This window comes from Chanodichthys erythropterus, chromosome 19 (assembly GCF_024489055.1).
Source record: "Chanodichthys erythropterus isolate Z2021 chromosome 19, ASM2448905v1, whole genome shotgun sequence".
Classification (NCBI taxonomy): Eukaryota; Metazoa; Chordata; class Actinopteri; order Cypriniformes; family Xenocyprididae; genus Chanodichthys; species Chanodichthys erythropterus.
The window spans coordinates 10,953,896-10,977,684 of NC_090239.1; the positions used below are offsets into that span (position 1 = coordinate 10,953,896).

At 36.8% G+C, this 23,789-nt stretch overlaps 1 protein-coding gene across 2 annotated transcripts in view; it reads right to left on the reverse strand.

The window, feature by feature from the left end:
• The window catches only part of ankfn1a (ankyrin repeat and fibronectin type III domain containing 1a), a 91,749-nt gene that overhangs the window by 5,388 nt on the left and 62,572 nt on the right, over positions 1-23,789 (reverse strand). For both annotated transcript variants that reach the window (XM_067369637.1, XM_067369636.1), the window contains exons 15-22: positions 16,071-16,170; positions 14,782-14,914; positions 13,831-13,947; positions 11,980-12,195; positions 11,710-11,876; positions 8,444-8,585; positions 6,479-6,647; positions 5,638-5,804 (exon numbers count right to left, since the gene is read on the reverse strand). In XM_067369637.1, coding sequence (XP_067225738.1) covers positions 5,638-5,804; positions 6,479-6,647; positions 8,444-8,585; positions 11,710-11,876; positions 11,980-12,195; positions 13,831-13,947; positions 14,782-14,914; positions 16,071-16,170 — 1,211 coding nt within the window. The remainder of the gene's footprint in view (positions 1-5,637; positions 5,805-6,478; positions 6,648-8,443; positions 8,586-11,709; positions 11,877-11,979; positions 12,196-13,830; positions 13,948-14,781; positions 14,915-16,070; positions 16,171-23,789) is intronic.

Here is a 23,789-nt window from a genome sequence, read left to right on the forward strand (position 1 = left end):
ATCAGGGGTGCACATTAGAGGTACGCAGGTACGCATGCGCGGTAAAAATAAACTATGCGTACCAGAAAACATGGAGGGAAGCGCTTTTGAGTACCGGTTCACAGGGATACGTTTACTTACTGGATTAGGATTTTTCTCCATCTCTGATAAGATAGCAATCATGATAATATGTGTGTTCTTTAATTATTAGGTGTGCAACGGATCGCAGTTAATCCGTGATCCATACGGATAAGGTCCAACGGTTCGGCACGCATGTGATTCGCGGATTAACTGCTATATTTAACCATCATAGAGTGAAAGTTTGTAATTTGGACGTGTTTTGTCTCGCCAATTAACACATTCAAACGACTTTAAAAGCGGAAGAAGAGGCGAAAATCAGGACTCGTGAACTGTAATCTGTGCGCACAGCCCCCCGAAACGCGATGATGAGAGTCAGACAGCGCACGAACACCGAATTAATTCCGCTTTCGCGTTTACTTGCGCTTGAAAGGAAACATACACACAAAATTATGTCAAAATACCTGTCTCGGCAAGTATTCTCTCGGTTATGTCACAAGTGAAGTGTTGAGAAAGAAACCGGATGTGTGTCAGTTATTCGGTCCGTGCTTTCCTTCTTAAAGTGACAGCAGCCTTTGCTTTTTTTTTTAATGTTAGTACAAAAAAAAAAAAAAAAATCATTATCATCATCTACCATGTTCGAGAGAAAAGAAGATAGTGAGGAGAGCAGTCAGGAGGAAAGTGATTAGGACAGCTTTTAGGATGTGTCGTGTAAAGTGTGAGTACCAAGAAAAATCTCCAGGTACTCCCTTGAGAACCAGACCAAAAAAGTTATGTGCACCCCTGTTTATAATACCCAATAGCATATTTATATCTCCCAATTCTGATTTTATAACTCACAATTGCGAATTTATATCTCACAATTCTGACTTTATAACTCGCAATTGTGAGTTTATATCACGCAATTCTGAGAAAAAAAAATCATTAGTGTGATGTAAACCCGCAATTGCGAGATAAAAAGTCGGTTAACTTTTTTTTTTTATTATTCAGTGGCAGAAGCAAGCTTCCATACTTAGGCCTGGTTTCACAGACAGGTCTTAAATTAAGCCAGGATTAGACCTTAGATCAATTAGGACATTTAAGTAGCTTTTATAAACATGCCTTCGAAAAAAACATGACTGGTGCGCATCTTGAGACAAAACTATAGCACTGACATATTTTAAGATATTTCAGTTAAAACAGCTCAAACATGCATTTTAGTCTAGGACTAGGCTTAAGCCTTGTCTGTGAAACCAGGGGTTAATGTCCACTGCAAAATCAGGGTCCTGAACTAAAACCAGTTGAGAACTTTTACAACCAAAAAGTTGCATCACACAAAAAAATCTCTGAGTATTATCAGATTAACTAGAAGCTAATTTTACTTGCATCAAATCAGCAAACTTATAAATCTGCCAACTTATAGCCAAAAACTTGAGTCTACAAAGTAAATTTGCAAGCTCCATCTCAATGGCACACCTCGCCACATGCATCTGAAACGCATGTTTCGCGGTCTGTCCGTTAGCTCTTTGACAGGACCTCACAGCGATATAAACCTGCCCTCTCACACGAAAGTGAAGCGCAAAGCACTTTCCAGAGCCGTGCCACTTTGACAGACGTGGCCCTTTCTCGTTCATCGCCTTCTGGAACATTAAGTTTTTCACGCTAATTGATGCCACATTGCTCAGCCACACACACAGTCATGCAGTCACACTCATTGATCGGTATTATTTTTTCCCCTCGTCGCTCTTAGGCGCTGTGTAATCTGTGGTCAGTGTGCCGCTTTTTTCCAGCGCCTCTTGGACCTGACATCACACAAACACTTGTGGTTTTGTGGTCAATCTCAATTAATAGTCCAGACCGGGGTGGCGGAGAGGGATTATTTCAGACCGGCACACTTAACACACGCCTCCCTTTCAAGTCGAATTGTGAGAGAGTCTGCTGAGCTGTTATTGAAATTTCGACACAAGAAAAACAACTTGTTTTACAGTTTATACGTCTAGTAGTTATGCTTTATGACATCAATAAACTATCCTAATTGGATTATTAGTTTAAATTGTTTTTGTAGTTTGATGTTTCCAACACTCCCAAACGGTTGGGAATAAACATGATTCTCAGGACTAAAACATGCATGACGTATTGCTAAAAGTTGTAATTGAAACAACACGAATGTGGCTAATAAATGGGAATGAAGCAGTAAAGCATAATTTCAGGTAGCGTACAAACACTAAATAGCAAAAAAAAAAAACACCACAGCACTATCCAGAACACCTGTTTGTTGCTATATGTTGCAAAATTCTTCTAGCCCATTAAGTCATTGCATGCACTGAGAAAAGACGCTATCTGAATCCCTGGAATTACCACGTACACCATTCAAAAGTTTGGATTCAATAAAATCCTTAAAAAATACTAAGTCGTTTTTGACATTGATAACAATAAGAAATGTTACTTGAGCACTAAATCAGCATATTAGAGGGATTTCTGAAGGATCATGTGACAGACTGGAGTAATGACGCTGAAAATTCAGCTTTGATGCAGGAATAAATGATAATTTTAAAATATATTAAAATAGAACAGTTTGTTTAGATTGTAATAATTTCCAAATTTTACTGTTTTTACTGCATTTTCATAATTTTACTGTTTTACTGTAATGTATTCCATGTTTGTTCAAGGTGATTCATCAAACGTTTTTTCAGTGACTGGTGAATATGTGAAAGAATAGTATTTTGGGTAAAAGCCCAAACTTCTCAGAGACCAAAAACACTGTTAGCTTGGCAAAAGATGAATGCCTCTGAATGCAAAATGCCTGCAGCGCAACAAATTATTTAAATTGGGGAGAAATGGATTTGTTGTGATGGATGTGCAAATGGAGATTCACTTGCAGATTATTCCTGTACTAATGTTATGGCTCCATGATGTACATTAAACTGTACTAAACACAAAATAATACAGATATTATAAAATAGCTATTTGAGATACAGCTTGTGAAAACCTTAAAGGTGCCCTAGAATTAAAAACTGAATTTACCGTGGCATAGTTGGATAACAAGAGTTCAGTACATGGAAATGACATACAGTGAGTCTCAAACTCCATTGTTTCCTTATTCTTATATAAATCTCACTTGTTTAAAAGACCTCCGAAGAACAGGTGAATCTCAACATAACACTGACTGTTACGTAACAGTCGGGATCATTAATATGTAAGCCCCCAATATTTGCATATGCCAGCTCATGTTCAAGGCATTAAACAAGGGCAGGAAGTATTAACGTCTGGATGTGCACAGCTGAATCATCAGATGTGGTAAGCAAGCAAAAACAATAGCGAAAAATGGCAGATGGAGCGATAATAACTGACATGATCCATGATAACATGATATTTTTAGGGGTATTTATAAATTGTCTTTCTAAATGTTTCGTTAGCATGTTGCTAATGTACTGTTAAATGTGGTTAAAGTTACCATCGTTTCTTACTGTATTCACAGAGACAAGAGCCGTCGCTATTTTCATTTTTAAACTCTTGCAGTCTGTATAATTCATAAACACAACTTCATTCTTTATAAATCTCTCCAACAGTGTAGCATTAGCTGTTAGCCACGGAGCATAGCCTCAAACTTATTCAGAATCAAATGTAAACATCCAAATACAATACTTACATAATCCGATGTATGCATGCAGCATGCATGATGAACACTTTGTAAAGATCCATTTTGAGGGTTATATTAGCTGTGTGAACTTTGTTTATGCAATGATAGAGTCGAGAGCTCGGGAGGGGGCGGAGAGCACGAGCAATTAAAGGGGCCGCAGCATGAATCGGCGCATTTCTAATTATGCCCCAAAATAGACAGTTAAAAAAGTTAATTAAAAAAAATCTATGGGGTATTTTGAGCTGAAACTTCACAGACACATTCAGGGGACACCTTAGACTTATATTACATCTTGTAAAAAAAAATGTTCGACGGCAACTTTAAAGTGAAGAAATGAGCAGAAAATGCTACATGGTAGCAAGTATATACTTGAACGATTAGTTCACTTTCAAATGAAAATTACCCCAAGCTTTACTCACCCTCAAGCCATCCTAGGTGTAAATGACAATCAGAGAAATATTAATAAATATCCTGACACATCCAAGCCTTATAATGGCAGTAATGCGCTACCAAACGAGTATGAGCTGAAGAAAGTGTCTCCATCCATATCCATACATCATAAACATATTCCACGCAGCTCCGGGGGGTTAATAAAGGCCTTCTGAAGCAAATTGATGCATTTTTTTGTAAAAAAAAAAAAAAAAAAAAAATCCATATTTAACAAGTTATGAAGTAAAATATCCAGCTTTCACCAGACTGCCTTCTGTATTCTTCAAAAAGCTTATACTGTACGTCCTATGCCTTCCCTATTCAACTTACGAAACTGACGCGAAAACCAATTCTGTTTTTTCCATTACTTGAATACGGAAGGCAGTCTGGCAGAAGCTTTATATTTTACTTCATAACTTGTTAAATATGGATTTTTTTTTTTTTTATTTATTTTTTTTAAAATGCATCAATTTGCTTCAGAAGGCCTTTATTAACCCCCCGGAGCCATGTGGAATATGTTTATGATGGATGGATGTGGATGGAAGCACTTTCTTCAGCTCATACTCATTTGGTTGCGCATTACTGCCATTATAAAGCTCGGATTAGACGATTGTCTTCGTCTACGTCATATACACCTAGGATGGCTTGTGGGTGAGTAAAGCTTGGGGTAATTTTCATTTGAAAGTAAACTAATCCTTTAAAATTTCCTTACGATGACAAATTATTTTTTATTATATTTATGAGCCCAGGCCTTTATATAGTACTTATAATTTCTGTAAAAAGAAACAGTAAAATAAGCGTATTTTAAATTGTGTTGCTACATCAATATTTAATATAATACTGAATAATGTTCTAAATATATTCTAATTTATAAAGATGAATATTTTTTTGTCATGTTTACTTTGAGACAAGCAAGAAAGAACTAAAAGAGCAAGTATATACTTCAGTGTCACCCAAGAAAATTCTGCTATATCAAAATAATTTGCATATGGTGACAAACTATTTTTTTGTTTAATTATACTTATGCGTCTAGGCCTTTATATATTACTTTATATTTTTTTATAAAAAGAAGCTTGTTTCAAAACTGTGTTGTTCCATCAGTATTAAATAAAATACTGAATAATACTGTGTAAAAAATATTTTATATTAAAATATTTTAGAAAAAGTACCAGAACAAGTTTTACTTAAACGTCACACAAAAAGATTTTGATATATATATATATATATATATATATATATATATATATATATATATATATATATATATATATATATATATATATATATGCATCAAGGCCTTTAAACAGTACTTTATAATCTTGTAAACACAGTTAAATAAAAATAAATAACAGAGTAAAGGAAACTTGTTTAAAATTAGTTTTGCTCCAAAATTCAATATAACACTAAATTATCTTATGTAAAAAATATATTATAACTTACAAAGACAAATCTTCATCATTTACTTTGGGAGGAGAAAAAAAAAAACAAAGAGACAAAATTACATTCTCCTTCACAGAGGGGCTGCCCCATACCTGAATGTAGTCCAATATGTGCTGTTGTCTCTGTTTGGCTGTGGACACCTCTGAGTCAGTGATGGCCTCTCTGAAAGCCTGCTGGGTAATTAGACCGTCCAGGTCCAGCACAGAGGACAGCCGGCAATAAAGACTGATAAATTTCTCCTTATATGAGCAGAAGTGAACTGCACAGGGAGACAAAATAAAAATACTATAGTTAGTAATTGACACTGTAACAGTAGTGAGATGTTATTGCACTTCTGAAATTGACTTCACTGGGTGGTGTGCTGTATGAAATTGAGCCCCTAGGAAGGTTATCATTAATGTCCCAAAAACACTGACGAATCTTTTTAAAAGACGTTTTTGTAATGGAAATCTGTGGGTGGTTTACAAGTGTATGGTGTTTGGGCTGAAACTACCTCACAGTATAATGTTTAAAAAGTTGTTTGAAACTCTCCCCACAACAGCAGCTGAATAAGCTACTAAGTGTTCTAACTGGCACCACTGCTAAGCATACAAGCACACGATTTGCCTTGGCTTCTGAAAACAAACCCTGCTATTTGAATGAAAATGATCCGCCATTCTTTAAAACACATTTTATTGGATTATAATATTGATTACTTGTTTAACCTTTCCTTATTTTACACAGTCTGGGCTCAGCGAGGGGGGTGGGTGGCTGTTTGGCTAGCCGTGGAGCGCACCGCCACCCCACTGGTGTCTGCATGTGTGTGTGTGTGTCTGCTTGATTTACTAGAGGTCCTAAGGGAGTGTGACTGGGGGCAGAGGGGGGAGGAATCTGTGGATTTTTATAAGGCCAACTGAGCTAATATTGTAGGGGTTGAAACAGAAGCCAGTGTACCGAGCTCAAACATTTGAAGAGGGAGGTTGAGGAACCCCGAGTGTGGTGTGTAGGGGTTGGTCTGTCCCGGGGCAGAGCAAACGTCGTCTGAGGCGGGCAGCAGCAGAAGAAAGGACACATTGTGACCCAGCTCCAGCACCTCGTGTGTGTAGAGACGGAAGTGCTTGGCCTGTGTGGGACACACACACACACACACACACACACACACACACACACACACACACACACACACACAGACTTTAACCCACAGGGGTTGGAGGGTAACAATGTTATGCCGTAACTAAGTAGCAAAACTATATGTATAACTTAAATATTACAGACGAAAAATAAAGATATTCTTCTGACAAATATATGGAAAGAGTATCTATAGTATGCCTATTAGTATGTATTTTATATCTATTCATCAATCCACACATCTATCATTACATCCATTCATCCATCTATCTGTCATCCATCCATCCATCCATCCATCCATCCATCCATCCATCCATCCATCCATCCATCCATCCATCCATCCATCCATCTCTATTTATATGTAGTATCTATTAGTCTTTCTATTTATCTATCTATTCATCCATTCATATTTGATCTATCTATCTATCTATCTATCCACACATCTATCATTACATCCGTTCATCCATCTATCTGTCATCAATCCATCCATCCATCCATCCATCCATCCATCCATCCATCCATCCATCCATCCATCCATCTATCTATATTTGCTCTATCTATCTATCTATCTATCTATCTATCTATCTATCTATCTATCTATCTATCTATCTATCTATCTATCTATCTATCTATCTATCTATCTATCTATCTATCTATCTATCTTTGCTCTATCTATCTATCTATCTATCTATCTATCTATCTATCTATCTATCTATCTATCTATCTTTGCTCTATCTATCTATATTTGCTGTGTCTATCTATCTATCTATCTATCTATCTATCTATCTATCTATCTATCTATCTATCTATCTATCCACACATCTATCATTACATCCGTTCATCCATCTATCTGTCATCAATCCATCCATCCATCCATCCATCCATCCATCCATCCATCCATCCATCCATCCATCCATCCATCTATCTATATTTGCTGTATCTATCTATCTATCTATCTATCTATCTATCTATCTATCTATCTATCTATCTATCTATCTATCTATCTATCTATCTATCTATCTTTGCTCTATCTATCTATCTATCTATCTATCTTTGCTCTATCTATCTATATTTGCTGTGTCTATCTATCTATCTATCTATCTATCCACACATCTATCATTACATCCGTTCATCCATCTATCTGTCATCAATCCATCCATCCATCCATCCATCCATCCATCCATCCATCCATCCATCCATCCATCCATCCATCCATCTATCTATATTTGCTGTATCTATCTATCTATCTATCTATCTATCTTTGCTCTATCTATCTATATTTGCTGTGTCTATCTATCTATCTATCTATCTATCTATCTATCTATCTATCTATCTATCTATCTATCTATCTATCTATCTATCTATCTATCTATCTATCTATCTATCTATCTATCTACCTATCATCTACCTATCATCTATCTATCTATCTATCTACCTATCATCTATCTTTGATCTATCTATCTATCTATCTATCTAGTATGTCTATTAGTGTTTCTATTTTTCCATCTATTCCTCTATCCATCCATATTTATATGTACTGTGTCCATCCATCCATCCGTCCATCATCAATGCTTCTATAGATCTCAAAGTATTCACACTACCCAAGGTTTATATATAGCTTTAAACTTAAATCTCTCTTTTCAAGCAGTCTTTTCAAATCAAATGCCTAAATAGCATTTTAAGCTATTTTAATCATTTTTAAAAATAAAGTATATTGACAAACTTTACTTTCTTAATTATTGTGGTGCTTAACACCAAGTTACCACAGAGTTGTCCTGTAGACTGCAGTACCTGGTGGAGAGGTAGATTGATATGGTGCAGCAGACTCTTAATGGCCATCTGGAGCTCAGAGAAGAGGAGGCAGTCTGTAGCCTGATCTGCTCTTTCCACCTCCACAGGGCCAGACAGTGACTGCAGCCATTCCCACTCATCCCTGGGTGGGAAAAGACAGCGTTCAGTCAACATACACACAGCTCTATATTACTGTTTCCAGAAGTGCCCTTGACAGAGGGGTTTCCAAAGGCTAGTGGGATGGCATGTTAGGTCTTAAGGAGTAAGGTTTGTTGAGATGCTACTGACCAACCACTAAAAACCATTCCTTTTAATCCAAACATTCTACACTAAGAAAATCTAAGTTGTTAAATGTCCAATAATAATAGAAAAGTAACAACACTTTCAAAAAGCATATTTACTGCATTTTGTAAGAGTTGAAGGCAATTCAACAGGACACAAGGAAGCCCCCAGATACAATGAATTACAATAGTCCAAACTTGAAAATATAAAAGCCCGTATAACCTGCTTCAAATCATTAAAAGACAAAAAAGGTTTCACTTTTGCAGTGCGCCTTAAATGAAAGAAGCCAGCTTTCACCACCGAATTTACACGCTTATCATATTTAAGCTCTGAATCAAAGATAATTCCTAGATTCTTTGCTTGCTTATGTACATTAGAGGCAAGAGGGCCTAAACATCCAATCAGTTATGTGCGTGGGTGACCTAATGGAGCCAAAAAAATTAATAAATAAATAAATTGACGAAGTACGAAAAATAGATATTTACAATGAGGTAAAATAATTTAAAATTCATTTAATTTTCACTAAATTTCACAAAAACTGTGAGAAGATGAAAAGTATCAGCTTATAGTATGCGGGTAAGATGATGACGGGGCAAAATAGAGCATTTTGGTCTTAGTCTCAAGGACACCCTCAAGGCTAGTGTCTAGGGGGTAGGATGGTGGAAAAAAAGGAGAATTTCTTTGCTCCAGAGGTTTTCCTCGAGCCATGAGTGGGCATCATCCAGTGTGAACCTCCCACTGACTTCCACAGTCCGGCCCCGTAGTAAATTTAGTTTTACTACCACACAGAGCTGCAGGATAATACTCTCCCTGTCTCTAGCTACCTACCAAGGTCAACACCATGACCCGAGATGAAAATAAATAAATAGCTCCTTTACCGAACAAAAACAAATAGCAGTTTTGTTTTGACTGTAAAAAATGGTGGTGTCAAGAAACTATGTAAGCCTGTGGTGAGGGGGAGCCCGACACGGAGTTCAGGCATATTTCAATCTTCTCAGGTACACTCGCTCTGGAAAGCTCGTATTTGCTTCACCAGCGAGAAATATTAGCTTGATTCGTTGCAATAAAATGTTAAAATCTTCAAGAACATTCATTAGACTGCACGAGAGACTTTCATAAAGAGTCAAGATGTACATATATTTGCTGGCATTTTAGTAAAATCGATAAATGAATAAAAAAGAAGAAAATCATTGTACGCTTTTATTACAGGCTTTGAATACATGCTTTAACTGTGCCGTTTCTCTCCAATGCTTTCAACACCTAGGGTCTTTTTTCTTCAATATTTGTGAGATGAAAACAGACTTTATTAAAAAAAGGCTCCTGAGAACTGCCTTATGAACTGCAAAATGCAGGACGAATTAATGAAAAAATATGCTAAAACATAATTCACATTAATTTGCTATATTAGTATAATATTCGGAATATATTCTATTTTCCCTAAAGCAGGACCAATAAATTCTATCATTTGTTGTGTTGCATATCTTTCTTTTAAATTGCACAAATTTGCATTTTTCAACTAAACAACCCAGGTTATTTTCCCAAAACTTTGTGGGTGTAGCTCATGACAATAGGCTTTGTGTTGAACATCACATGAACAAACAGGACAACACGTCTCATCGCATCAAACCCTATTGTAATTGTTAATTTCCAAGGATCAGCATTCTCCCCTAGAAGTGATCGGGCAGACCAAACCATAATTCGTATAGACTTAAAACTTTGAGGGCTGGTATTTTGGATTTTTTTTAAAAAAAAAAAGTCCTAGGTTTTTAGCCTGATCTGAACCAATCCAAACCAAACCAGTGCAGCAAGATTCTCTGAAGACTGATTGTCAATAAATTTAAAAAAAGAAATTGAAATTGAAATTTTGATTCCCCATCACTAAGGGATGGCAAAAGTCTGAAGTGGATGGGCCACTTTTATTAAAATGGCTTTAACTTTTCAACAGAATAAGATATTTTCACTAAACTCGGGCTCAATCTTTGGTCACAAGAAAAGAATTGCAGAGATTTGCCATAACATGCTATAACATGAAGAAAAAAACCCCATGAAAACAGCTATAACTACACAACTGTTAGTCCGATTGACTTGTAAATTGGCATACGTTGTCTTTGTCCAAGGTGCCACGACAGTCTATGAGGACATTCACGTGTATCAAAAAACATGGCCGCCATTGGCCAGTGAAATTTGAGCACCTATTAGACAGGGTTAACAGAGGCCGATCGACACAAAACTTGGCGGGCCTGTTCAACTCATGGCCCTAGAGGTCTGTGCAAAGTTTGAAAGAAATCGGCCACCAGGTGGTGCTAACGAGTTTTATGCATCTGTAATAACACGGTGTTTCGCACATACACTCAACATTCATCATATGATAGATCTCCTCATTCTGAACAACTTTGCCTCAAGAACCACTACTATGAATCAAATCTTTCATTTAATATTTGAGAATTTAAAAAAAAAAATAATAATAATTGCGAACTAGTCCTAGGTTTTTCGCTCAACCTAAATAAAACCACTGCAGAACAATTCTGTCTAGGCCAATAATTATATATATATATATATAAAAAAAATACTATAATTATAATTTAGAAAATGGGCATGGCAAAATGTACTCAAAAGCCTATAAATCCTAAATTAAAACTCAAAACTTCACCAAAATTAGGTGAGCCAATGCGATATGATTATAAACAACCATGCAAACTTTTATCTTTTATAGAGATTGGACCATAGGAGGCGCTATTAATTATTAACTGTTAAAAAGCTTTAAAAACCATATATTCCCTATGGTAAATTGCCTGCATTGGCATTGGCTTGGTTTCCATCTATGGGTACGGTAAGTTTAACAAACCAAAAAAATTGGTTTAATCTGGTCCATGACCAAAAATGAGTTTGACAACTCTGATTTACAGAAAAAAAAAGCAAATAATAGGAAATAGTTGTAAAACTAAGAGCAAGTCAAAAACATGATGAGAACACTCTAAGCTAACCTTGACACATTCCAGTTGTCTCGTATCTTGGTGTGGCAGAGCATGTTGGGCATACGTTGAGGAACCAGCACTTTGATCTGATCCACAGAGCTGCTGAGCTTTAGGTAACCCAGATAAAGCCCAGAGGACAGTCGGTGCTGACTCCGTCTCTGATAGGCCAGAATGTCCTATAATCAAAATAACAGTTTAAATTAGATTCTTCTTCTGAAGAAAAAAAAAAAATCAATGGTGGATGATTTGAGGTATCAGTAATGACAGAGCTGTGCTCACCTGTATGGTTATGAGGAGGATGTCCAGGGCATATGGTTCCTCAGGAGTAGACAGAGACTTTCTCTGACTCTGCAGTTTGGATACCTGCATCCACTTCCCATTGAAAAAGGAATAGAAGCTGTCCATCTCTCTCACTGTCACAAGCAGCACATTCCCATGACGATCTTTAATGGGCTCATAGTGGACTCGGCCCAAGTTGTGAGTTCCCAGAAGATTCTGTTTGGATAAGGAAAAGGATAGAGGAATAGACAAGATGTGAAAAGGACGTTAGTTCTCCAGAATTCTTATTTACCCTCTGTACATGGAGCCCACAACAACAATAAAAAAACCTTTTAAAAATATTTTTAATTATTTAGGTTGTGATTATCTTTATATGTCATTATGCTTTTGATTTATGACAATAGGAATTTAAAGTGCCTGACAAAAAGGACAAAGCACCAAGTACTTATGAATGTGTGGACAGATGTGTAATTCTCTCAAAATTAAAAATCCATGATGCAAATCTCCTTTTCCACCACATCCCAAAGGTGCTCTAATGGATTGAGATCTGGTGACTGTGTAGGCCATTTGAATATAGTGAACTCATTGTCATGTTCAAGAAACCAGTTTGAGATAATTTGAGGTTTGTGAAATGGCACAGTAGCCATCAGAAGGTGGGTACACTGTGGTCATAAAGGGATGGACATGTTCTGCAACAGTACTCAGGTAGGCTGTGGTGTTTAAACGATGCTTAATTGGTACTAAGGGGCCCAAAGTGTGCCAAGAAAATATGTCCTACACCATTACACCACTACCAGCCTGAACAACTGATACAAGGCAGGATGGATCCATGCTTTCATGTTGTTTACGCCAAATTCTCTTCCTACCATCTGAATGTTGCAGCAGAAATCGAGACTCATCAGACCAGGCAACGATTTTCCAATGTTCCATTATCAAATTTTGGTGAGCCCGTGTGAATTGTAGCCTCAGTTTTATGTCATTAGCTGACACGAGTGGCACCCAGTGTGATTTTCTGCTGCTGTAGCCCATCTGCTTCAAGGTTCGACGTGTTGTGCATTCAGAGATGCTCTTCTGCATACTATACTTCAATGAGTGGTTATTTGAGTTGCCTTTCTATCAGCTCGACCCAGTATGGCCATTCTCCTCTGACCTCTGGCATCAACAAGGCATCTTTGCCCACAGAACTTCTGCTTACTGGATATTTTCTCTTTTTCGGACCATTCTCTGTAAACTCTAGAGATGTTTGTGTGTGAAAATCCCAGTAGATCAGCAGTTTCTGAAATACTCAGACCAGCACGTCTGGCACCGACAACCACGCCATGTTTAAAGTCACTTAAATCACCTTTCTTCCCCATTCTGATGCTCAGTTTGAACTTTAGCAGATCGTCTTGACCATATCTGCATGCCTAAATGCATTGAGTTGCTGCCATGTGATTGGCTGATTAGATATTTGCATTAAAAGGGAGTTGAACAGGTGCACCTAATAAAGTGGCCAGTGAGTGTATATATGTATGTATAAAAATTTTACAATTACAAAATTATATAATATCATTAAATAATAATATATAAATAAATTAAATAATGGTTTGATTCTTATACCAATGTAAAATGAAATATTGAAAATATTTTAATTCAACTTCCAGGAAAAAAAAAGATATTTTTGTAATAAGAAAACAGTTACGTACTGCATGTTGGCCAGGATAATTATTACGCAAAATAAAATATGCTCAAACACAAACACAGACACACACTCTGCACAGAATCTCTCATAAGGGATTATCCCACTCATTTTCAATTTCATTCCCATTATAGTGATAAATTGTTAGCAAGGCTCATCACGGGTTGGCAAACCTGCAGTTGGCCCGCGGCCGCCAGCATCTTCTGTCTGGACTGCAGAGTGGAAGAGGAAGAGGTGGAGACTGCCAGGCTCTGTCTCAGCCACCGGACGTCCTCCCACATACAGGACAGCTGCAAAACAAACACACGCACACTTGTGAAGTTGGAGGAAGCAATTTACTTAATTCCTCGACATCATTCAAAGTCTTTGCATCAATGCCAGAGTGCTTTATTTTCAGTGATGAAACAATCCCTACTGGGCTAGTTATAAGTGTCTTAGTTGAGTGCTTATTTTACCATGCGGAACAGAAAACGCAAAAGAAAAAAATGCACTCCAGAATAAAGTGCTTTAAACAGAAAAGTAAGAGACCCATGAGAGTCCATCTATGTGCCTGCCTGTTTATGTGACTGTTTAACCTTCAAACTATTTTAAACTTTAAGACAAGGTTTATCAAGCCAACATCAAAATCTGCCTTGACAAACTTTCATTTTCTAGTCGCATATTAGGAGACAAGTTGTAAAATAAACATTTGGATGTGGACATGAGCGCTTAAAATGCTGCGAGGCTCGTTCCATGAGTATAACTTTACCTCCAATCTCACCATAAAATCTAGAAGTATTTGGCCATCAAACAAAGAGCTATATTCTGCTAAGACTGTCTCTGTTTCTTGCATCACACCACTTTAGCCTTGTAATGATGGGCTAATTACAAACGCGTGGTCTAACGTCAAAAGTGTGGTGACTGTTCACTTTGACAGAATATATTTAGGACGCTAAGCTGACCACAGGCTGCATTTGGAAGAAACCAACAAAAATATTGATGCTTGTCAAAGAGATGTGTTACGAAAACATTGAAAATGTATGTTTCAGTTCAGCGTTAATAAAACGCACGTTACTTCAGTGCAGTATCTCCGTGCTGACCTCTCCGCTGCTTAATGTCGCGGGTGACTGTATGTTTTTACATACCTTGGTGAACCACAGAAAGTCCTGCATGAGGGAGCTGCTGTATGAGTCGTCCACCTCCACTATGGGGATCTGATCCTCATTAGTCACTAGCAGACTGTCCTTATGGTAAAATACTGATGCTATATAAACTCCCCTGAAAAAAAAAAAAGAAGACAGCCAAGAGAACCTATTCAGAATAAGACGAATGCAGCATATTAAGCTATAATGTGTATTATATAATCCACTTTCCAAGAACAGAGTACAAATAACTTTCAAAAAGTGAATCTTTTTTTCTATTAGATCAACTATGTGAAGGGCAAACAAAATATTACATTTATATTTTACACTTATTCATTTAGCAGGCACTTTTATCCAAAGCCACATACAAATTATCCTTATATGTGTTTGCTTAAGTTACCAATTAAAAAATGCTTTTTTACAGTTAATTTACTATCACAGCTCATTAAAAAAGAAATTATAATTATAAATAAATGCATAATAAACAGTTAATTAAATATTCAAAAGATTATTTTAAAATGATGACATTGTTGTATGATTTTAATTGTTGGATTCAGTTGAGAAGATCAAGACCTTTGAGGTGGAACAGGCCAAATTACACCATTTTAAAGGGTTAGTTCACCCAAAAATGAAAATTCCTATATTAATTACTCACCCTCATGTCGTTCCAAACCCATAAGAGCTTTGTTCATCTCCAGAACACAAATTAAGATATTTTTGATGAAATCCAAGAGCTCTCTGACCCCTCCATAGACAGCAATTTAATTACCACTTTCAAGGCCCATAAAGGTAGCCCATAAAGACATCGTTAAAATAGTCCTTGTGACTACAGTGGTTCAACCTTAATTTTATGAAGCGACTAGAATACTTTTTGTTCACAAAAACAAAACAAAAATATCGACTGTATTCAACAAAAGAGAAGAAATTTTGGTTTTGTTTTTGTGCACAAAAAGTATTCTCATTGCTTCTAAGGTTGAACCACTGTAGTCACATGGTCAGAGATCTCTCGGATTTCATCAAGAATATCTTAATTTGTGTCCCAAAGATGAATGAAGGTCTTGCGGGTTTGGAACATCATGAGTAATTAATGACAGAATTTCCATTTTTAGTTGAACTAACCCTTTAAGAGTGAGGATACAGACATTTGATATGCACAAAACTACTTTCATGCACATCTAACAATACCACAGTAACCATTTACGTCTCTAATTCTGTTATAAAATGAATGTGAAACCAATGTGTAACCCAGTTATGGAAAGTGCCACCTATTTTCTGCAGTATGCTCATACCACCTTTTGAGAGTCTTGACAAATTTAGTAGAGGAGTGAAAAAGGTGCTTCAGGCTCCGGGACACTGACTGTTTTCGACTTGGATTCTGCAACTTTGATGTGTCTAGGGAAAAAACAAAGGAGTAAAGAAATGGAGTCTAGATGAACAAAGAGGCGACAACAACAAAATACACAGACTTGGTAGATTAACAAGTGAAACCGAAGATAGTTTTAGAGACCTACAATGGAAAAACTGTGTGAATAATCATTCTGTTTATGTGCAAGTTACCCAATTGAAAGACTTGGGGTTCTTGGATTCATTCTGGCTTTCTTAAGATTGATTAGTGGTTTAGAAAATCCAATGATTAATTGAGTATGAACTTTGTAGTTTTGGTCATCCTTTTGGAGATTTACATTTCCGAATTGCTTGAAAACAATCCAAGCCTTAGGGTTTTCAACAAGACACAATATCAAACACTGTACAGAGCAAATGAAAAACACGCTGGAATGATGGAATAAACTTAGGGAACTTTGAAGACAGACAGCGTAAAAGAGCCTCAGGGGTGTAAGAGAGGGATTGGGGGAGTCGGGCCACCGACAAACCGGTTATCTGGAACATTTCAGCTGCGTATCTCCCGCTTCAAGCGCAGCCATATCAGCCCACATTTCAGCGATGCCAATCTTCAGACGTCCCTGTTTTCATGAAATTAAGCGTCACGTAATTGGCCCCCGTGTAAACAGCAGGGCAGACGGAACAATCCATTTGGCTGAGAAGCTGTTTACAACGTGAAAGTGGCCGTCAGAGCGAGCGAGTCACCGTGAGAGCAATCACGCTAGCCCTAGTCTCTGTGTCTCCATCGGAGGGGCATGAAAGGGAGGTAGGAAGGCAGATTTTCCATTTGAAAATCACCATCAAAACCCTCAAGGAATAATGTGTCTTACAAGTCCCATAAGAAGATTAACCCTTGGCCCCTTTGACCCTACAGTGGCGACTGTTAACAGTACGTGATTAAATGCGCACACTGATTGTTTCCTGCTTGGCAAGATATCTACATAACGTAACCTCACAACCGCAACGCGTCTTACTGGAATCAGCAGGACAATTACGTCCCTCCTGAAAAAGAGTCAAATTTGATTACATTCACTGGAATATCACCACCAGACTCCAAGGTTTGAATGTCAACCACAATTTTTGTATCACAACAAGTTGGAGTGAGAACATAATTATCCACTTTGGAAACACATTAACTCCATTTTAACATTTTTTATGTCAAGTTCAGCGGTAGCTTCCAGTCTCCGCAAACAGAGCCAGCGCTGCCGTCGCACGTGTTGATAAGTTGAGTGCAGAATTCGTATTTATTTCTCCCTCAGAAGGTTAACTGGCTTTGACAAGCAGATTATAAGACATGAGTGCATTGGCCTCCTGTGCCGCCAAACTGTCACACTAAATAAATAAAGAAATGCCTTTTCATTTATGAAAGCATAAAAAAAAAATGGATCACCTTTGATTAATGACTTGGCAATCCATCTGACTACCGCACAGTGAGTGCAACCATGAAATGAGGTGAGTGAGAGTTGGAGAGACGGCGAGCGCTGGTAGCATTCTTCATTTTCTAACTAATTTAGCGGGGGTCAACGGACCCTTTTCAACATTCGAGAGCGAGCGAGATCATCCATAACGTTAGTGGCCAGACTTTCCAGGCCCTCGCTGACAGAAAGCGCTTACATAGCCGCGACGGAGTGCGGAGGTTTGCGTGTGAGCGATCGCGTTGTGCGTGTGGGTGTTGCTGTGTCTCATGCAGGAACACTGGAAGCTGTGTGCACGACGCACACACACACCCCTCGGCTTGAGAGCAACCTCTCAGCTCCACATATACACATCATAAATTAAGATAACCTCTGCTTAAACGAGCTGCATTTTTTTTCGGAGCGGTTTTTATAGTAGTGTCATTGTACCGGTGCTGATTAATTTTGCAGATTTATTTCGAACATCGTCGCTCCAAAAATAACCTAGGTAAATACATTGCCCCAGCCAGCATGTGTGCTTAAGGGGACATATAATGCACACACATACTGAAGGAAAAAAAAAAAAAAAAAAAAGCATTTTTGTCTTGTTTTACAGTAAATATCTTAGAAAATGTATTCTCTTGTATTTTTTGCATTTAATTTCTGCCTAGCTTGTTCATTCATTTTAAACTTGGCATTGTGTGCTTCAAATATTGTTGGCTCTTTGTTGCATTCCTCATTTAAAGGTAGGGTAGGCAATGTTTCTCATAAACACTTTTTGTTATACTGGTTGAAACTCTCTTCACATCCTGATAGTAATCAATAATAGAAGAGGTCTATATATTCAAAAATCTATATCTTCTGTGGAAGTCTCAGGACCAAAAAATCATCCGAATCAATCCAAATGCAATAGCATGTCCGTCAACATATGTATTTCCATACCTCTGCGCACCCAGCTTGCGCAGACATCACACGTCATCAGCTTGTTTCATGAAGCTTTGCAGAGTTGTAGACAGACAGTTACTGAGCACCACAAACAAACTGCAGCCATCTTTTACAGTTTCTCCCAAACCAAAAAGGCAACCAGTGACGTTCTACTCAAAGCTGTTCATGTCCTCAGACTCAGATTTATGCTTTCTATGTCAACACTATCAACACCAAAATGAATATGCAGAAGTCAGGTGTTATAAGTCAGAGCTCTGTATGTTTTTTACTAGGGCTGCAACTAACGATTATTTCAATATTCAATACTATTTCAAAATCGATTAATCTGTTGATTATTTTTACGATTAATCGATGAATCGGGGGAAAAAACATTAATTTCCAACCTTTTATTCAAAAACAGAACTTACAGTGCAAATTCACATGGCAAAAAATCCTCAGAACGTGCAAAAACAGGTTGCTCTTTTAACATCCCTGAGCAGTTAAAGTAATAAAAAACAAAAAACAAATGAACTAACCCAAAAAAACATACACATGTATGCTTTACATCTGCCAAATATACAGGTTTTTTTTTTTTTTTAATAAAGAAAAAAAATCAATTCAGAAAACTTAACAGGATTTGTTTGAAAGGTAGAACTTCTTCTCTACACTACTCACTCACTCCCAAATATATTTGTCAACAGTAACCGATATGGGACAAAGCACAGAATAAATACATGACAACAGATCAGTGTTAATTTTGACAGAAAATTTTTATTTAGTTTTAGTCATAGTCTTTTGACTAAAATGCCATTCATTTTTATTAAGGTTTAGTCATTTGAATTGTTTTAGTAGTTGACTATATCAAAAGATTTTAGTTGACTAAATCTAACGGGTTTAGTTAAATTGTAATGCATTAAGAATTTCTCTAAAATTTCCAAACCCATTATATACTCCTGGAGAAAACATATACTGTATTAACCTATTAATATGAATAATATTAAAATTTGAACATGCAATACAGACACAGATTTAACTGCTGTGACATAAAAAAATATTGTCTTATAATTAAATAAAACCACTCCTCCTAAAGAAGAACAAAATGTCTTCTTTTCAATGAATGATATATGCATTCTTTATAACAACTTGCATACAACATTCCTTATGGATTACATATATTTAGTATATAATAAATCCTAAAGCTAAAGAGCAGTGAGTGATTTTCTCTGTCTTTTGTTGTTTGATTAATATTCACCCTTTCGAGCGTGAGTTTAAAATATTTTATAGTTTTTTTAAGGCGACCGTTATTTTAGAACGTCTGCCTTTAATGTTTCCATAGCGACACGTCTTGCGTCTTGCTGAACGTAGCCACAATAACACTGAATGACAGAGGGATCGCTATTATTTTGTTTTTCCTTGTTTATTTAAAATATTCACAAACTTGCTTACTCTCCGATGGTCTTTCCTCTACCTCCGCTCTGCTATTTATTTTTGCTCCGCTCTGCTTCGCGCTCAACCAAGCTTTTTTATACTCAAACATCTCGTAATAGTCGCGCGACACAACGAATCGATAATGAAATTCGTTGCCAACTCTTTTAATAATCGAATTTTATTGATTTTATTGATTCGTTGTTGCAGCCCTATTTTTTACGTTAATTGATATTGTAATGTTATGTGCTTTGAGGCATGAGGTAATTTAATGCTGTCTCTCGTGATGCTTTGCAGACTGCTCTGGCGGTGCGCATTCAGAGAGAGTGAGATCTTAAGCTTTCAAAGCTAGCTTGCTATCGCTAGCCTCTCCGAAATCACCAGTGTTGGGGAAGCTACTCTGAAACTGTAGTTTGACAAGCTACAAGTTATTCATAAATTAAAGTAGTTAAAGTACAGTCAAGCTACCCTTTTAAAAAGTAGTTAGCTACACTACAAGTTACTATCAAAAAGTAGCTAGCTACATTGAAACTACTTTTAATTTTTTTTTTTTTTTAAATGACATAACTTATTACAAATAACTGGATAACTGTTAATGAAGAACGTTTAAGTAAGATGTTTGGGGTTTAAAACAAAGCAATGCGCTGCAATTATGATTTCAAAGCGTACCGTTTTTTTTTTTTTTTAAACTATATCAAAAGATGCAATACTTAATGTAGCCTATATCTCACACCTGACTCTCTTTGCATGCTTCATATATAATACATTCAGAATTTTAATATAAGTTTTGTTTCTCATGCTATGAGAGGACCGACCACCAAATGATGTTTTATTAACAAAATTCGGGAGGAGCAAGTTCAGATAATTAACCTAATTAGCACAGGTGGAGAGCATTCAGTTAATCAACTCAACCAATGTCAAAGGTATAAATTCAGCAGACTGACTTCTGTTCATCTGAGAGTTTATCAGCATCCCTCCTCCACCCCATCTCCCCACTTATAGTTCTATCTACTTCTACCACACTGGGGGGAGTACTCTGGGTTCGGGCCAAAATTCCGAGCTCGGAGCCCTCTCCCTGGACAGCACGCCAAATACGCAAAACTTTACTCCATTTAATTATATGGATATGTGAACTCGTGAATTGCACTCTGCAGTTTCAGAAGTGATTTCTACATATAAATGCAGGATTCATGTTCAAAATTGCTACCATAACCATAGCACGGGACAAAAATATGCAATAATAAGAATAATAATAAGCAATGTAAATGCAGACTAGAAAAATATTAGAATTTTTGTATCAATATTTTTGAAATTATATTCCAATTATTTGTAAAAATGACTTAAAATCTTGAATGTCTCACTATGCATTGCTATTCTTATTATGGTGGAACCGTTGTTTACACCCTCAATGATTTGATTCTGGAACCGGACCTGCACTTAAACCGAACCGGAACTTAAATTGGATACACATAAAAATACATGTTAAACTCACAGCACATGTTAAACTCACAGCACATGCAGTGATAAAGCTTTGAGGCGCGAATCATGCGCTTTTCGCATGAATATTCTCATATCCGAGCAACCGATTTTATTAGATCAGCCTTTGCCATGTGATAAGCATTCTAAGCTACATCGCGATTTTGTTTTCTGTTCAATTGACAAATGCTTTGCCAGTGCAATGAATCAAAACACTGTGTTAGTGATCTTAGGTTCATTATAAAATTATGACGGGACAGATTAGACGGGTCACCACTGTAATAAAATAGTTCGCAGACTGCAATAAAGCAGAACAATCAATTTAAAAGGCTATTATTCACCTGTATGTGCTTGAAATCTTAGACACATAAATCATTTGTTTATAAATTAAGCATAACCTTTAGTAATCGATTCGTGCAGTGTGAAACTCACTCCTGTCCTTTAATCACCAGACGATCTCTTCTGCTGATGAACTGTAAAGCCGCATGTGTGATATAACAATAGATGGCGGTAATGCATGATTTTAGTTTGTGATCTGAAGACGCTGTGCTGCTTCAGTGCATTACAGGCTCGTCAGAACGCAAAACGGAATGTAGCTTGTAGCTTTTGGTCGCGCTACACCGATACTTGCTGGAAAATGTAGTTAACTACTGGAAAAGCTACACTGTTTTAAAAGTAGCTGAACTACATACATGCTACTGAAAAATGTAACTTGTAGAAAAATTAAACTAGTAGCGCCGCTACATGTAGTTAACTACTCCAACACTGGAAATCGCCTACCCTGCCTTTAAATAAGTTGCATATGTAAACATATGTTGTTTTTAGGATGTTTGGACATTTTTACTGAAAAACAAGGCAAACATTATGATTAAGAAAATTTTTTTTTTGCAATGCACACACCCACATTCTCTCTCTAAATGAAAACAGACAGAGACAGATGAGTTATTTTTGCGTAGAAATTCTTCTGTTTTTCTGCTTTCCACATCAATAAAAACCCTCATACAGTGTTTTTCTAATAGAATCAATTCCCCTGTATAAATTCATTTGCAATGCTGGCAGCCATCACTCTGACATCATTAGTGTTGACTTCTAAACAGATGAGTGATGCTGTTTTTTTTTTTTTTGCTTACCCCCGTCTTGCTTGTGGCTGACTGCATAGCTGCCTAATGAAGTTACTGTTTGTGAGCAGCGCAGTACTGTCAGCACCAGGAACAGCGTTCTTCTATACCTCAGCAGCCGGCCTCTGGGATAGAGAGTGGGTCTGAGGCCAAAGCAGACTGTCTACTCTTCACACTACGTCCAGCCCGCCTCGTTTTAAAGGTGTTTGGGCTCGAGCCCTGTGATTTACAGTGCTGCACTATACGGACGACATGGTTGACACATATACGTTAAAATCTAAAATGGATAAATGTATTAAAATATTATTTATTTACACTCACTCTACGCCTGCCTTGCTGCTCGTGTGAAGAGCGTAGGAGGGCGGGCAGCAGGAATGCTGAGAGAGTGTATTCATACTGCTCTGGATGGCCGTACTTGAGTCAAAACACTTTGACCATGCTTCATTTCGTCACTTTAATACAGAGTTAATCTACTGGAAGAAGTGTGGACTTAGAAGACGAGCGGATGATGGGAGGGAGGGATTTCTGGTGAGTGGGTTGATGGATGGATGGGAGAGAGAAATGGGGAGAGAGAGAGAGACGATGAGAATAAGTGAGAGCACTATGAGAGACAGACAAAACACAATAAAGAGAGCAAATAAAAGAGCACCAGCAGAGCAAAAAACAGAGATGATGAGGATGAAGCCATTGGAACATCCTCTTCTGATTCAGGGGATATACAGCCCACTTTTAGCTAGGTATATGGATATTTTCAAAAATCAAGTAGTGAGTGCAAACTGTCTAAAAGCACACTAATGAAACCACTTCTGCAAAAAAAATAAATGTATATATATTAAATATATACATATATTAAATATATGTATATATTTAATATGTACACAAGCACTTCACAATCATATATACAGCCAAACCAAAAATGATTGATATACATTTTTGATATATTTTAACTAGTGGGTGCAGGACACTATAGTTAATTTATGCAAGTGAGGATAGCAAAATTAGGTAAACTGTAACTTATCATTTTATCATCAAAATTATTCATACACTTTGACCTGACCATGTTTTGCTTAAGTGTTATCTGACATAAGTAAGATAATTTTTTTCTGACACAGTTTAACTCTGAGATCTTGTCATATTTTATTACCATTTTTTTTAAACTGTAGTGAATAAACTGTATTAATGAATGAAATATTAAAGGTGTCTGAATAAATTTTGGTTTGACTGTATATATATATATATATATATATATATATTATATATATATATATATATATATATATATATTATTATTATT